The sequence below is a fragment of the Aricia agestis genome, chromosome Z (assembly GCF_905147365.1).
Source record: "Aricia agestis chromosome Z, ilAriAges1.1, whole genome shotgun sequence".
Lineage (NCBI taxonomy): Eukaryota > Metazoa > Arthropoda > Insecta > Lepidoptera > Lycaenidae > Aricia > Aricia agestis.
Window position 1 is genome coordinate 28,565,647 of NC_056428.1, and position 16,867 is coordinate 28,582,513.

At 38.1% G+C, this 16,867-nt stretch overlaps 1 protein-coding gene across 1 annotated transcript in view; it reads right to left on the minus strand.

Moving 5' to 3' along the window:
• Window positions 1-16,339, minus strand: part of LOC121738458 — a 69,324-nt gene extending 52,985 nt beyond the window's left edge. The window contains exons 1-6 of the mRNA XM_042130516.1: window positions 16,214-16,339; window positions 11,340-11,475; window positions 8,335-8,462; window positions 5,087-5,212; window positions 1,531-1,695; window positions 786-1,010 (exon numbers count right to left, since the gene is read on the minus strand). Of these exons, the coding sequence (XP_041986450.1) occupies window positions 786-1,010; window positions 1,531-1,695; window positions 5,087-5,212; window positions 8,335-8,462; window positions 11,340-11,475; window positions 16,214-16,292 (859 nt within the window). The 5' untranslated portion in view covers window positions 16,293-16,339. The remainder of the gene's footprint in view (window positions 1-785; window positions 1,011-1,530; window positions 1,696-5,086; window positions 5,213-8,334; window positions 8,463-11,339; window positions 11,476-16,213) is intronic.
• Between the last annotated feature and the right edge of the window lie 528 nt (window positions 16,340-16,867).

Genomic DNA, 16,867 nt, shown 5'->3' on the forward strand with positions numbered 1-16,867 from the left:
GTCAGAGCGAAACTTTAAAAATTTGAAACAGCGCTTGCGCTGTGTTTCGCCGAGTGAGTGAGTTTACCGGAGGCCCAATCCCCTACCCTATTCCCTTCCCTACTCTCCCCTATTCCCTTCTCTTCCCATCCCTACCCTCCCCTATTACCCTATTCCCTCTTAAAAGGCCGGCAACGCACCTGCAGCTCTTCTGATGCTGCGAGTGTCCATGGGCGACGGAAGTTGCTTTCCATCAGGTGGCGTTTAACAAAAAAATATATAAAAAGTACATGTGATTTTTTTGGACAATGCCCATTGTTATTACAATTATCTTTTTGATGTTAATACATGATCTTTTATCTGTCATTTGGGTAGGGTTCTGCTGGCTTTACTGTAGGACACTCGAGAAGTAGGCTATATCTGCCTACTTTGTGGCAAGCGGCGAGTAGAACCCATAAAGTTAATATACCTAGCAGAATAGAGCAACAATCTCGAGCTGTCATACGATACCGAAATTGATTTACGTCTATGTGTAAAAATTTGTTTACATACCGAAATTGATTTACGTCTGTGTGTAAAAATTTGTTTACACAAGCATCTTTCTAAGAGACGAAATTGTCAACGTGCCAAAAATGAAAAAAAAAAGTGGTTCTGCTGTCATGTATCACACGTCTCTATTTACCACGCAGTGTTACTAATAGTGACATCTCGCTTACTCAGGCCTTTGTTTCTCTATTCCGCTAGGTATATTAACTTTATGGTAGAACCTGACATAACCTTACTCATTTCTGTCTAAATATACTTACTCATGACCGTCGACGCCTGCATCGACAAATCTGCTGAGAAGGTGCCCCCGCATATTCTGTCCGTACATAGGGCCTGCGCAGGCTGTATTCTGCCGACGTTACTGGCACACGGCACGAGGAGCCAGTCGTTGGCACAGTTAGTGGGCCCAGCGCCAGACCCGATCATGGAATTTACGGGAGTGTTGCTGTTTCCGCTTATTGTGAATGCTCTGGATCGGTTGTTTACTGGAAATGTACAAGTTTTTTTTTTATTAAATAAGGGGGCAAACGAGCAAACGGGTCACCTGATGATAAGCAACTACCGTCGCCCATGGACACTCGCAACATCAGAAGAGCTGCAGGTGCGTTGCCGCCCTTTTTTGTCTTGGACTTGCAGTGCTTGCAGCCAATTTGAATAGATTTAACTAGGTAAAAGATTGATTATATAATTTACGGCCGTTCCCAATATTCAATCTATCTCTGGTTTGACATATGGTTTGAAATATATTATGTCTCTACTCTCTAATGTTTAATGAGAGCTATTCCTATCTCTAGTAGGGCAAAACCAGAGATAGATCAAATATTGGGAACGGCCGTTAGTGTAGTTGGCCAAAACTACGGTTCAGGGTTGATGTTTGTACAAAAATATACGGATCATGGCAAGCTATTTTTTATCGTGGAAATATATTATATTGTTTGAGTGGGATTTCTGATAACAACTAATAACTTTATCGTATAGAAAGTGTAAATCTTTTTATCACTAAACCTGGATCAGGACAAGCGGAGTACTGTATCCCGCAGAAGTTCCTCTCCATCCTCACGCAGATGCCGTAGTCCTGGTTGCTGAGCTGCAGGCCCGAAGCTGGATCGTAGTTGAAAGACTTCAGCTGGCCCGATACACCAGTGTAGTACTGAAGACAGCCCTCGTCGGCTGGAAAATGATTTTTTTTTATTAAAATAATTAGGGTCGTCTATGGGCTTTTCGCCCATATCCTTTGTTTGCCACTTTTCATATAATTTGTTAACGTTCCAAGTTTACATTTATTTCTCAAGTCCATCACGCCTTTGGATTTTTTAAATACATTTTATACAAACTAACTTAACTTATATTAACTACTAGATGTCCCGCCGGCTTCGCCCGCGTAAATTAGGAATTTTACAGAAACCGTACATTTTCCCATAAAAAATATTTCCCCCGTTTTTCCCACATTTTCCTGAGTTTCTTCGGTCGCATTAGTCTTAGCCTGATAATATAATAATAGCCTATAGTCTTACTCGATAAATGATCTATCTAACACTGAGATAAGTTTTTAAATCGGACCTGTAGTTCCTGAGATTGACGCGTTCAAGCAAACATACTCTTCAAGTTTATAATATTAATTAGAGTATAGATTTTTTTTTATAATCGCTTGACAAACTCGAGTCTCGATCTAAAAGACTATGAAATGGTATAATATGGTAGTGATGATGATGATGATGATGACGATGAATGTAATTTGCATAGTAGCATATTCTTTCTGTTCTTAAAACAACGCTGAAACTCCCAAACTTGTATCTATAAAGAATCAGGAGTCCCCTCAGCACCTTCCGAACCACGGTATACCAGGTATATCTCGGTGCAAAATCTTACTTGTTGGTAGCATATGCTTAGAATACTTCTCACGAGACCGAAGTCACCACATGTTTCCCTATAAGTTTTGAGGAGTTCCCTCGATTACTTATGGATCCTTCATCAGATCACCACTTTTGTGAATATAGTACCAAATTGGGATGATACCCTATATACCAAAAGAAAAATTTTGAAAATCGGTTAACAAACGGCGAAGTAATCGTTGAATATAAGAAAACGAACATAACACCTCCCCCATTTTGAAAGTCGGTAAAAATTGTAGCCTATGTGTTATTCTGATGTATAAGCTATATTATTGTAAAGTTTCATTAAAATCCGTTCAGTAGTTTTTGCGTGAAAGAGTAACAAACATCCATACATCCACACATCCATACATCCAAACAAACTTTCGCCTTTATAATATTAGTAGGATAGTAGGATAGTAGGATGGGGAAAATGATTGTTGACAAAATTCGGAATTTAATATTATTATAATATCGGGGATCAATAATTTTAATATTGCAGGCCACAATGTTTTTGTGTTTCGAGGCTTTGTGTCTGAAGTTATAATATTCGTTGTGGAGAGTTGAGACACAGTTGGATGTAATAGTACAGTAGGGTAAGCACGAACTACTATCGAAAAAACATTCGTATCGTTAACGTAAGCATTTTGTATGAAAACTTGAACAGCGCCTCTGGTGTGCGTAAATGAAACTAATTTCCAAAGCACGAACACTTAGACGTAAGTTTCGTATCGTCTTCGTATCGAATACGCAACGTAACTTGAGCCGTTTGTATGAAGATAGCTAGCACGAAGGCATAAAATGACGTATAGTATCGTAATTGTCGAAGGCTGGCTTGCGAGTTTCACGAATGTTTATTCACTTTAAAAATTTCAGTGAGAAAACTTTCGTCAGAGTAAATTTAGAGAATAAAATAGTAATTTAAGTGATTGTGTTGATTTATTTGGTGAGAAAATGCTTAGATTAAGACGGAGCACCCCACGACGTAGTACATTGTACTATTATCTTGCGGCGCGATTGATTGTTGAAAGTGGAAATGTACAAAGAGAAACAAGGTGAGTGATGCATTTTGGTACACTATCTTTCCAAAATTTAAAACTTTACAGAAATATGTTCGAAATATCCTATTGAAAGATTATTAAAATTAATATAATATTCTTAAAACAATAAAATATGAAATTAAATGTAAATCATTTTCCATAAATTCTACCATAATGGTGTATTGCGGGTGGCTGGTTCTCATTTCAGCAGAATGTTTTAGAAGTTAATTATATAATTCCAAAACTTTCACACAACATTCACAACACAAGTTCACTTCAAAACAAAGTTAACCTTGAATGAGCTTCGAGTTACCAAAAATGAAAGACGCGAAGCACTTGATGCTTCGCGTCTTTCGTTTAGGAATACAGTCTCACCAAACACCGTTTTAGTAATTAATTTGTGACGTGGGAGAACCATGCTTCGGCACGAATGGGCTGGCTCGACCGGAGAAATACCACGTTCTCACAGAAAAGCGGCATGAAACAGCGCTTGCGCTGTGTTTCGCCGAGTGAGTGAGATTACCGGAGGCCCAATTCCCTTCCCTACCCTCCCCTATTTCCATCCCTTCCCTTCCCTACTCTCCCCTATTACCCTATTCCCTCTTAAAAGGTCGGCAACGCACCTGCAGCTCTTCTGATGCTGCGAGTGTCCATCGGCGACGGTAGTTGCTTTCCATCATGTCACCCGTTTGCTCGTTTGATCCCTTATTTCATTAAAAGAAAAATTGTATTTATAAATACCATTTATCTTTATGAATATAATATTAACTTGTACTGCAGTTTCGTCATATTGCGTCATAATTTGAACAGCGTTTATGTTTTAAGTGCCCTAAAATCACAAAGTTTTTAATTGATTAAATACGTATCTAGTTTTATGAATGAAATGTTTATTCAATTTTACGACCATTCGTTCTATTTCGCTCACTCATATTTACGTTGGTGTGACGTCACTAACGTTATCGTGTCGAGGTCTCGATACTATTTCGAAAGTGCTTCGTGCTTCCAACTTAAGTTGTCTAACGTTTTCGTATCGACAACTCGATACGCTTGCGATACGAAACTTACAATTGTTCGTGCTAGCCGTACTGGGCACCTAGGGCAAGAAAATAAGAAATGTCTCAGATCACATGAGGTTTTCTTATTTACTGCCTATGGTGCGTATACTATTTCTCTCATCGACGAAGGGGGAAAACGGCAACATCGGTAAGCGCAGCGGGAAGAAAGTTGACGTTTTCCGTCCGGAGGTGAGAAAGTGGTTTTCCCATTTGTCGTTTAATAATAATAATGTACTATCAGAGAAGTTGATTCCTATGCAATCGGGGACCTAAGTAGTTTGGTTGCGTTACGTCAAACCCAGCTGACAGATCACAATTAACATTGAATTGACATAATATTCGACCAAATAACGTTGGTCTGTCAATTGCATAGGAATCAAAATCCTCGATGGTACATACAATTTTTTATTAAAATCGTACTTTGAGCCGATTTGTATGAAATATATTAAAAAAATATTTACCCGTATATTGGTCTTTCGGCCTCACCCGGAGATATTAATTCACTTTAATGAATATTTTGACATTTTGTGTCTGTCTTTTAATTAAAGTTAAGTAGTCGTTAAAATACGTCTTTCAAGGTGTTAAGTAGTCTTACCTTTGTAGATAGTGCTGCATGGTATTTGGGTTACCTTCACCTTCCAAATCCTCTCGTAAGAAGTTCCACTGGTCACGAAGGTCAGTTTTACTGGATTCGTGGTTCCTATGCCCGCGTCGATGTACACTGCAAAATAAATCTTACTAGAGATCGCCCAATGGTCGAAATTCGACCTTGGTTTCAACAACAGACTACTACCTAAATTTTGTAAAAAATATTGACTTTATCATTTTTTTTTTCAACTTGTCTCTGGGACTTAGCTGATCTCAGACTGGCCGTGTAAGCATTGTCTTATAGTATCTCAGATTCAATAAAAATAAACTATAATCCATTTTCAATTTGTCAACTTGTTGTCAACAGACTTCAACCATAAATAAAAGAGTATAATTCGTATGTATAGGCTTGTCACTCAAAAATCTGTCACTTCTCATGTGTATGTGTTGTAGTTTGTGTAATGTTTTATTTGTTAAAAAAATATATGATAAAAGCATAATTTCAAAATAATATTAGTTCGATGCACTCCTTCACCATTTAACTCTAACTGTGCACATGCACGTACGTTTCCCCATTTTTCGTAAAAAGGGTTACAAAATTTTTCGCTTGCGTATTAATATATAGATACCTACTGATATTTTGTCAAAAATATAATTACTAATATTCGGAGCGGACAAGAAACTCTCTTTTTATCTAAAATGTACGATTTCTTAGAATTCACATAAGGAGTATATTCAGGGGTGACGCTTCCGTGGTCCAGTGCTAAAGAACGTGGCTCTTGACTCGGAGGTTGGAAACATGTTAGTTCCAAGTTTGGTTAGGACAATGCAGGCTGATCACCTGATTGTCTGACAAGTAAGATGATCCATGTATCGGATGGGCGTGTAAAAAGTCGGTCCTGCGCCTGATTTCTTGCCAGTCGTGTCGGTCGTCCGTCCCCCTGGGTTATGAGAGTAAAGGAATAGAGAGTGCTCTTGTGTACTGCGCACACACTTGGGCACTATAAAATTACTCCTGCGTAACTGGTCTGGTTTCAATGAAACTGGCCACCGTCACCGAAACCGGTGTGGGAGTATTATATTCAGGGGTAAATTGTCTGTACAGTTAGATTACCCGGTAAACTTCCGTAAAGAATTCGTATTTAGAATTTTATCCGCAGATTTTCCATATTTTCCCATCTTACGAACCTTGCCTGGACTTATACAAATTAGCCAAATCTGCTAATTACTATAAGTCCTATATAAATATATTTTTACTTATATAGATAATAAAGGCTGTAGCAAGTGTAAAGTATGAATCCTCAAGTTAAAATTTATTTCAGGATTTGGGCTTAAGTTTTTTTCGTAACTAGAATAAGTCAGGCATTTCACGAAGAGTCTGCAAATGAACCTTTAACAACTTTAACTATGGACTTAAATCATATTTGCACAAATGTTATAGAGAGACATAAAGTTTAACATAACTATCACAGTTAATAATTTTATCATTACTAGAGATCGCCCAATGGTCGAAATTTGACCTTAGTTTCAACGACATTAGGACTACTACTATACTACCTATATTTTGCAAAAAAAATATTGACTATCATATTTTTTTTCAACTCTTGTCTCTGGGGCTCAGCTGATCTGATGGTCGTGTGTACAAGCCTTGTCTAACAGTATCTCAGATTCAATAAAAAAACTATAATCCATGTTCAATTTCTCAACTTGTTGTCAACTATTTGTCAACAGACTTCAACCATAAATAAAAGAGTAATTATAATGTGTATGTATAGGCTTGTCACTCAAAAATCTGTCATCTTTCCTAGTGTGTGTATTGCAGTGTGTGTAATGTTTTATTTGTTAAAATAATGTATGATATAATCATAATTTCAAAATAATATTAGCTTGCAAACAATTATAAACATGCAAAATTTCATTCACCTACGTTTCCCCATTTTTCGTCAAAAGGGATACAAAGTTTTTCTCTCGCGTATTAATATATAGATAATATATATACTTAAATAATGTTTTTATATTTTTTTAAATAATCAAAACAAACATCACTTCAAAGCTGCTAATGTTACATGACTTTGTTGCAGCAATATCTATTAATCTTGCCTACAACAATTATTTGCCACCGTTCATAACATTTCTAATATTAAACTAGAACAAAGCCCTTTATAAAACGTCATTGTTTCGATGTTACAAAATTAAAAAACACCGATAAGTCTTTGAAATTAAAAATCAGGATGCGAAAATTTAAAAACCGCGTTTTTGACGTTTTAATTTTCTCCGACGAGAACGTTTGTTAATTGAAAATGTTCTGGAGTTCTGTAAAATACAGTTTCCAATTTAGATCTAGTGTAGATTGAAAAGTGTTACACTATGGACGTAACAGTACAGCGTCAATTCTTGTCATTTCATCGAGAGATATATGATTGGAACGAATGAATCGATGGACAGTTGACAATGACAACTCTAATTTAATCGAGTTTTGCGATAGGTTTGGGTATACGGCCTCTTCACGTTGGCCAATGATGGACAAGCGATGCAAACGTGTAGAAGAGAATTATATTCGTTTCATTTCTTTACTGAGCGGGCTCACTTGCAATTTTTTTGCGCAATGTCACGTGTTTCGTTAGACCGTATTGCGTATTGCGTTAGACCTAGACGGTCAATAATATATTGACCGTCTAGGGTTGATGCTGGACATCGCGTGCCTTAAATCTAATTATCAAATAAACTGTTCAATAAAATTAAAGCAGAGTAGACTTAGAACTGATGTTGAAATTTTTAAATTTGACGTATTATGACGAAAATCGTCGCTAGGGTTGTTAACTTGTCACTACGAATTTAAAACTAAGACATATTCGCTGGACGTGTTCCTCTTTGGTCGTATTGTTGTTTGTGTTTTGGCACATGCGATTAAAATTGTCAGAATTTAATTTTGAAATCTTTATTTTAAATATTTAGAAATAAATTATATCAGCCAGCGCGAGGCACATTCCGTTCATAATCCTAGTGAAACCCGACGAATTTGACAGATATTGAAACCTGTCCGTTTCTTTGCAGTCGAACTACTGGTAGTTATGTCTATTGTGATTAAAACGTGATATTGCACACTACAATTGATCGTCTAGGGGCCGGTTAAGAAGTTCAATATGAGCGTAGAGCATTATAATACGCGTACGCGTCCCTTTGCAGTGACCGTTGTTCCCCAAACGGTCACTGCAAAGGGATGCGTAGTATGATGCTATAAACAAGTTACTCAACTATGACTGCCCTGGTTGGTACCACATATCGCTGGTACCGGGTTACCACCGGACACGATGAACTGGTCCCGGCTGCACACGTTGTTGATCCTCTCGGGACCAGCGATGCTGAACCGGTCGAAGTCTAATCTGAAAAGACGTGATGACTATTTCTTTGATAACAGCGAACCTAAAATAAATATTTTAATAATAATTCATCAATTAATAATAATAATGGATGTGTATTAAATATGACGTGTACGATATAATAAAAATCTTAAAATATGTGTGTTTAAAAATATTATAAGGGGTGACTTTTAAGAGGTAAGTATAGGATTTCCAAAAAAAAAAAACAAAAAAATAAAAAAAAAATATGAAATCTTTATTGGAAATTGGAATAGATAGTACGATCAATATAATTTAACGTTTAAAGATTATTTCACGCAAAAGCGGAGCCGGCTTTAGATGGTCCATGCGCAAGGTCCAATTTTGGCACTCTCTCTCCAACATATCGACCCGTATTTCACGAACAAATGCTTCAATATTGGCTGCCAGTGCGTCAATCGTTGCTGGTTTATCCCTGTAGACATGAGCCTTAACAATTGAGAGCCCAATTGAGAGCCGTCTTCGGTGAACAGTTTATCTCACGTTTTGAGGTCGTTAATTGGCCGCCAAGATCGTGTGATTTAACGCCTTTGGACTATTTCTTGTGGGGCCATGTGTGAGATGCGCTGTCACCTGTGCTTTTCAATTTAGTTCTGGAATATGTCCTCAAAGAAATGATTGCACTAGATGTAGGGCTACAACTGAATGGGAAACATAGGTTGATAGGGTATGCCGACGACCTGGCATTACTGGGTGAAACTCCAGAGGAAGTGGCTAGCGCGATCGAAGTCTTAGAAAACGAAGCCCTTAAGGTAGGCCTAAGTATAAACCGCAAGAAAACAGAATACCTCCACATTAAACCCTATAAAAACACGCGCACAAAACGAAAAGACCTGAATGTGAGAGGGATTTCTTATAAAGGGACGGACAAATTTAAATACTTAGGCTGCACCATTACCGACACCAACACGAGGCAGGAGGAAATAAACACCCGCATCCAAAACACCTTACGATGCAGCGCGGCACTTCATGGAGTGTTAGTGTCCAATCTCCTAAGTAGAAAAAGTAAGATCGCCATTTACAAGTCTGTAATAAGGCCAATACTTATGTACGGATGCGAGACCTGGACGCTTACACTCGATGAAGAGAATAAATTACTGGTAGCTGAAAGAAAAATCCTCCGCAAGATCTTGGGCCCGGTGAAGACAGAAGATGGAGGAACTAGAATCCGAACCAACGCCGAAGTTGAAGACCTCATGGCCGAGCCCAATATTATTGGCGTAACAAAAGCCCAGCGACTTCGATGGCTCGGTCACGTTGCAAGAATGGGGGAGGATCGCGCCGCTAAAATGGCATTTCTTGGACGTCCGATTGGGCGACGACCTGTCGGCCGTCCACGGTACCGGTGGCTAGATGTCGTGGAGTCGGACCTGCGCGATCTTCAAGTCACAGAGTGGCAAGAAACTGCGCAAGACCGCGACAAGTGGCGCAAACTCGTGTCGCAGGGCAAGATCCACTTTGGGTCGCTGAGCCATTGTAGTAAGTAAGTAAGTATTTGTACGTGCAAACAATAATGTAAAACTTTTTAAGTATTTTGAAAGCGGAAAGAACGGACAGCATATTTTAAGCGTATTTATCCACATTGTGAAACATTGTGGCTAAACAATTTAGTTTCTGATCTGTGAGGTACCCTTTCCAGTAGCCCTAGCACGGCCACCAGTAGAAATACGAATGTATGGACAAACGATCGGAACGGCACCTTTAGTTTATGTCCACAGTTTGTCTATACTTTCGAATTTCTACTGGCGGCCGTGCTAGAGCTACAGGTTTGCTACTAATGGTTAACAAATGAATGCCACCATGTTTGACCAACTATATTATATTATGGTACAAATCCGTTACAGACATTTTGTAAAGTGTAATTTAAGATACAGTAACGTTCCTGCCAAAGTCATCCTAACAGAGTAAAAGAACTGATCCTAGTATTCTACATGTAGCCAAATTAGGATTTTATTGCTGGTGTAATTATAATGGTTCTTTTACATCCCAAAATGTCATCCAAGTGCTACAGCTCGTAAAGTTTTATACAAGGTGTAAAAAACTAAGTGATAATACTTTAGGGCGTGTATGGGTTCCCTATATCGAGTTCGCTGTGAAACTTAGTTTTGTACAACGTGTAGATATTATGTAGGTCGTGCTTACGTAAGTTACTCAACTACGTCACTAAGCTAGATTTCCCACCCTACATTTATAATGAATTTACGTAGGATAGTTTTATAAAAGTTAGAGTTTAAACGTGCGCAATAAATTGGTAATCTGATATTTAAAACAAACCTTCATTATTTTAATGAAGTACTTATTGCGTAATTTTGTGCTTACATCAAGAATTTTTATTTTAATGAATGCTATGTATTTCCTCATATAACCACTTTAGTACCTGGATGACCGAGCTTTGCTCGGTATAGCAAACACTCATTGACTTCGTGTTACTTAACAACGCCATCTGCTGGATTAACTTTAGCTGTTGTTGTGTCGTTAAAGCAATCTCTCTCACTCACAAAATAGTATTTTTATTCGCCAATACATGTCAGGAAGAGTCATATTTTTTAGTTTATCGATTATCGATAAAACACGAATAGAAAATCTAAAAATAAATCCTAGCTGGATCGATTTATCGCCCCCTAAACCCCTATATACTAAATTTCATGAAAATCGTTGGAGCTGATTCCGAGATTGCAATATATATAGCCTTTTATCAACGTCGGTCGTCCATCGTAGTCGTTGTCGATGTTGTTCCATAGAAAGTTGTTTAATCATGGTGGCAATTATTTCTTTACCATTAATAGCAAACGTGGAGAGGGTACCTCACAGATCAGAAAATACCTATATCAAAAAGGGGACAGATTTAAAAGAATATTGTACCTTATTTGGCACACGTCCGAATGAGCCTTAATAACGGTGAGATCGCATGAGCCGGACCCATCATAGGCGGAGGGGTAGCCGGCATTCACGAAGTAGGTTCCGTTCTCAGACGTAGTGCTGCCGCATGACGTCATAACTGCAAAATATAATTATTTAGAAATAATTTCAGATTTGCTTCCACGCTCTATCTATAGGGCGTGGAAGCAAATCTGAAGGGTAGGAAAAAATTAAAACACTGAATGTTGTGGGTACCTTTGGCCCAGAGGACCATCTTTGGGACATATTAATATTAATAATATTATATTTAAAAAAATACGTGTGGCACTCGGGGCCTGCCGGGGTAAAGCTATTGCATAGCATTTTTTACCAACCTATGCAATTACAATTCACATACGTCTAGTTGCACGCACACAAACACCGTGCCGAAGTCTGGCAGCGCCGCACCGACCGGCAAAGAGGTTAGGTTAGCTATGCAATAGCTTAAAAATCTTATAGTTAAACAGATTTTTTTATGACATAAGGGGGCAAACGAGCAAACGGGTCACCTGATGGAAAGCAACTTCCGTCGCCCATGGACACTCGCATCATCAGAAGAGCTGCAAGTGCGTTGCCGGCTTTTTAAGAGGGAATAGGGTAATAGGGGAGGGTAGGGAAGGGAATAGGGGGATTGGGCCTCCGGTAAACTCACTCACTCGGCGAAACACAGCGCAAGCGCTGTTTCACGCCGAGCCTTCCCATTCGTGCCGAAGCATGGCTTTCCCACGTATAAAGAATACAATATTATTACCGTGTACTTTTTATATTAGCTCAAGAGAATTAGATACAATCACAACTTAATCACTTGGACCCAAGAACGTGCCATTAAAATGCCAAGGGTATAAACGCGGTAGTTACTCTAGTAATAGTCGATTTATTGTACTTAAGGGATTTACGTCGTGCACTTGTAACCCGGTTACCCAGATCTCCTAGTATCTGTATGTGTATATAGCGCTTGTACTATACTTGGTATTATAATATTATAACGGCGTTAAAGTACCAATAACTCCTGACTGTATTGTACTTATTTTACAGGAGAAAGAAGAAATGATTTTTTAGGCTTTATTCACATAATTTTCCTTTAATTATAGGAATATAAGTTTAAGGGGGAGTACCTATTCTCTATAGTAAATCTTAATCGTAATTATAATATCTAATGAAATCATTACAAAAATACATTATGTTACTTTTTGAATTACGATTTAAAGATCACGTATTCTTGTAAAGCCAATTAAGAGATATTGATCATAAAGTCGATTACCTAAAAATGTTATTTAGGAGAAATTATAGCGAACATACTACATATTTCCCCTTTTTATTTGAACAAACCTTGTAACTTGTACTTCCTCATCTGGCTAATATTTATATATATAAAACTCAAAGGTGACTGACTGATTGACATAGTGATCTATCAACGCACAGCCCAAACCACTGGACGGATCGGGCTGAAATTTGGCATGCAGGTAGATGTTATGACGTAGGCATCAGCTAAGAAAGGATTTTGATAAATTCCAACCCCAAGGGGTTCAAATAAGGGATGAAAGTTTGTATATAATAATACTTCTTAACGCGAGCGAAGCCGCGGGCAAAAGCTCGTCTAATATGCACAGAAACCAATTTTTTTTATTTCAAATTATTTTCCCGGTCCAAAAGCCTCCGTTTATGCAAAAAAAAGCAATTTCAAATTGTTACATTTTACCCGTTTCATCCACTCATGTCTTCAATTACGGAAATAAAGCCTTATTTATATAAAGTGCTATACGTAACAAGTAACAGTTATATCGCTTAGGGGCTTCATTTTGGCTTTTGGAATTCTGTTGCTCTGATATAAAGGTTTCGAGGCGACGCGGGAGTTTTAAACGCAGTAAGCCGTTCAAACCTGCACTCGTGCGAATTTGTCGTTAATTATTAGGGTTCTGTTCCCAAAGGGTAAAAACGGAAACCCATTACTGAGACTTCGATATCCGTCTGTCTGTCTGTCTCTAGCGTATGTCGAGAGGACAAAGTACAAACGCTGGTGCTCGTAGTTAGTCAACTCTGCATGCTCTTCATCAACATCAGTTTAGCAACCTCTTAAATTTAACTGTGTCTACTACATTTATAATGCACTGTTTAAATACATAAAGATTCATTAAAAAAAAAACATTTAAATTAAATCAAATGTAACTAAAATTAAAACTCTTATTAAAAATATATTTTGTGAAACAGTTTTTATTATTTTATTCACACTGCGTCGCATCCCGTATCTATACGAACAGGCCCTTACACAACTTTATACACATAATATTATGTAAACGCCCGTGGTTAATTCACAGGCTTATACACAAGCGTATTAGCTTGAAGTAGCTGTTAGTCTGCAAGGGCTTAAGCTGTAAACATTATAGTTATTTTAAACTTAAATGCATCTGGGAACACGCTTACAGTTACCGTTAGGGTTTATAATAAGTTCTCCGTAGATTACGTCATAATGAACTATGGCCAAAGCCTGGTCGCCGAACATGTCAAAATTGTTATTGACCTATATTTACTTGTCTCTTTCATACATATACACGCGAATATAATTGACCTATTATCACACATAGCTGTGAAAAAAGATAAATTTAGCTATCTGACAATAGCCAAATTTTACTTATTATGTGGCTGAGCTATACAATTATTGCATGTTATAAGCAATAAATAGGACATGTAGAAAAGGACGTTATATGTTTTACATTAAAGTACCATCGTATTTCTACATGATCCGCCACTTTTTATTATAAAATTCATTTGTTGAAGAGTAAACTTTATAGTATCATCATAAATTGAAACTCGATGGAAGAACGCTACATGTAGATCTATGATCCATAGACGAAAAATATATTCTGTAAGAATTCAGTGTGCAGCAGAAAGAGATAGAATATTTTTGAAGTGCTGCAGTTTACTTCAAATGTGTATGAAGTAGTATGAACTGTACGAAATGTTTTATTTTTTTATTGTAGTTCTGTCTAAATGGTTTGTTAAATTTTTTGTTTTGTTAATTAATTTAGTTTTTTTTTTACAGTTTTTAAACCTGTTCGGTGTACTCAGCCATGCGATCTGATGATAAGGGTGGGCTTGGTGATACCTACTGTTGTAATATTTAGTATTTTTAGTGTTATATTTTCTGGTTAATTAAAAAAAAAAACCCGTCCAAGTGCGTGTCAGGCCACGCGCAATATAGCGTTTCGTAGTAGGTATCGCTAGTTTTTTTTAATTTTTGTATGGTCAATGAATGTACATTTATAACGTGTTTTACACTACTAATAACATCATCTCAGACTTTCAAAGAATTTGAACGAAATGTTCCATCATACTTCGCTGAAACATTTTTTTAGTTGACCGACTATTACTCAATAACTTATGAAGACTTTTTAGCCGTGATAGTTTTCCTTTTAAATTCAGCATATTTTATACTCCCGTGAATTTTTTCATGTTTCCAGAAGCAACCGTTTAGACATTCGAAAACTAATCTCTATTTGTCGTCGATCAAGCATCAACTCAGCTCCGCATCACAGTAATTTTTAAGGTGGCTTTCTGATCTTTTCCACAAGCGACCGACAAAAATTAAATATAATGCTACTTTGTATTATTCTAGGTTTTCTAGGTTTAGGTCCTAGGCAATAGATAGGTTCCATTTTGATCTACGCCATTACAAACCAGCGGGGGCTTGAATCGCTAGACATATGTCACAGTAGACAATTACACCTATATCCTAGGTCGTAAAATGGTCTGCGGTCGTGTATCACGCGTTTCCCGTAGTCCAACCTTCAGAAGCAGGAACACCGTTTGGGTTTTGGTGCGTAGTCCCGGGTGCGTCTTCCGTCCGCCCCGGGGAGTGCCACATCCCGGTGGTCCTCCCCAGGCCCCGGGGATACATAAAAATAAGAAATTGATTCATAGGCAGTTGACGGACCTACAGCATAGGTACTCCCAAACTAATAATGCGCATGGAAATCTTCGCTAATGGTCGTAATCACGAAAACACACGAAACGTAAGAGCCCAAAATAATGCACTTGCATTTTGCACCTTGTTCAAAGGAAATAATTATAAGTAAATATCATTTAGCCGGTGGCTGTCCGCTCTCGCCAGTCCGTCAAGTGTTACAAGTTATAAGTTATAACTTATAACTAGAGATGTGCCGATCATGACTTTGGCCGACTAGACGACTAGCCGATTAGTCGGCTGCAAAGAAGCCGACTAATCGACAGACTAGTCGACAAGCCGATCATGGTTACGGAAGTTTCCGTAACGCTTTTTTACTGCTGTTTCGCGTCGCACACTCCGCCTGCAAACGTGTCGAATCGTGATAAGTATGTTTACTTCGCGTACGTTACTTTATTTTGTTTACCTACAATTGATGGTTCTCATTAAATATTTCATGTACATGAAATTTCGATTTAATAATACATACTCAATTTGTTGTTAAAATTATATTCATAAAAATAATTTCTTTAGATACTAGCAAGTAATTTCAGAAACACTTCATTTAATTTTAAAATGTGTAACATTGTTTGAGTGTGATCTGAACACATTATACTTAAATAATAATCAAGATTTTTCTTTAATATAATTTCAGTAATATCAAAAATGTAAGAAGCCGATTAGTCGGCGCTTTTTGCTGACTATTCGCCGACTAGTCGCCGACTACAAAAGTGGCCGGATAGTCGGCTTTAGCGACTAGTCGGCACATCTCTAAGAAAAAGACACGTTTATTTCTTGACATGTTGTAGCGTACATGTTACATGCTATTATAAAATGTTATCGTGTTACACAATGTTTTATAACGTTATATAACTGCTGTGTGCATCATTATACTTACAAATGCAGCAGATACCGAATCCGTTGGCGCAGTATCCGTTGGCCGCGCCACCTCTAGCGGAACACTCTCGCGCAGTCATACAAGTGCCGTTGTCTCCCGATGCGCCCGCGCAGCCGCCGTTTGGAAACGTTATCACAGTGAACAGAGAGAGAACTGAGAAAAACAATAAAGGAAATAACTTTGAAATAGTCCAATATCGAGTGAGTATAAAACAGTGTGGCTTTCCGACCTTTGCCGCAAGTGATCGCGCCGACAAAAATTCAAACAAAAAGACATTTTATGACCTTTTTTTGTGTTGGGGGAATGCGTTTATGTATCCCCGGGGCCTGGGGAGGACCACCGGGATGTGGCACTCCCCGGGGCGGACGGAAGACGCACCCGGGACTACGCACCAAAACCCAAACGGTGTTCCTGCTTCTGAAGGTTGGACTACGGGAAACGCGTGATACACGACCGCAGACCATTTTACGACCTAGGATATAGGTGTAATTGTCTACTGTGACATATGTCTAGCGATTCAAGCCCCCGCTGGTTTGTAATGGCGTAGATCAAAATGGAACCTATCTATTGCCTAGGACCTAAACCTAGAAAACCTAGAATAATACAAAGTAGCATTATATTTAATTTTTGTCGGTCGCTTGTGGAAAAGATCAG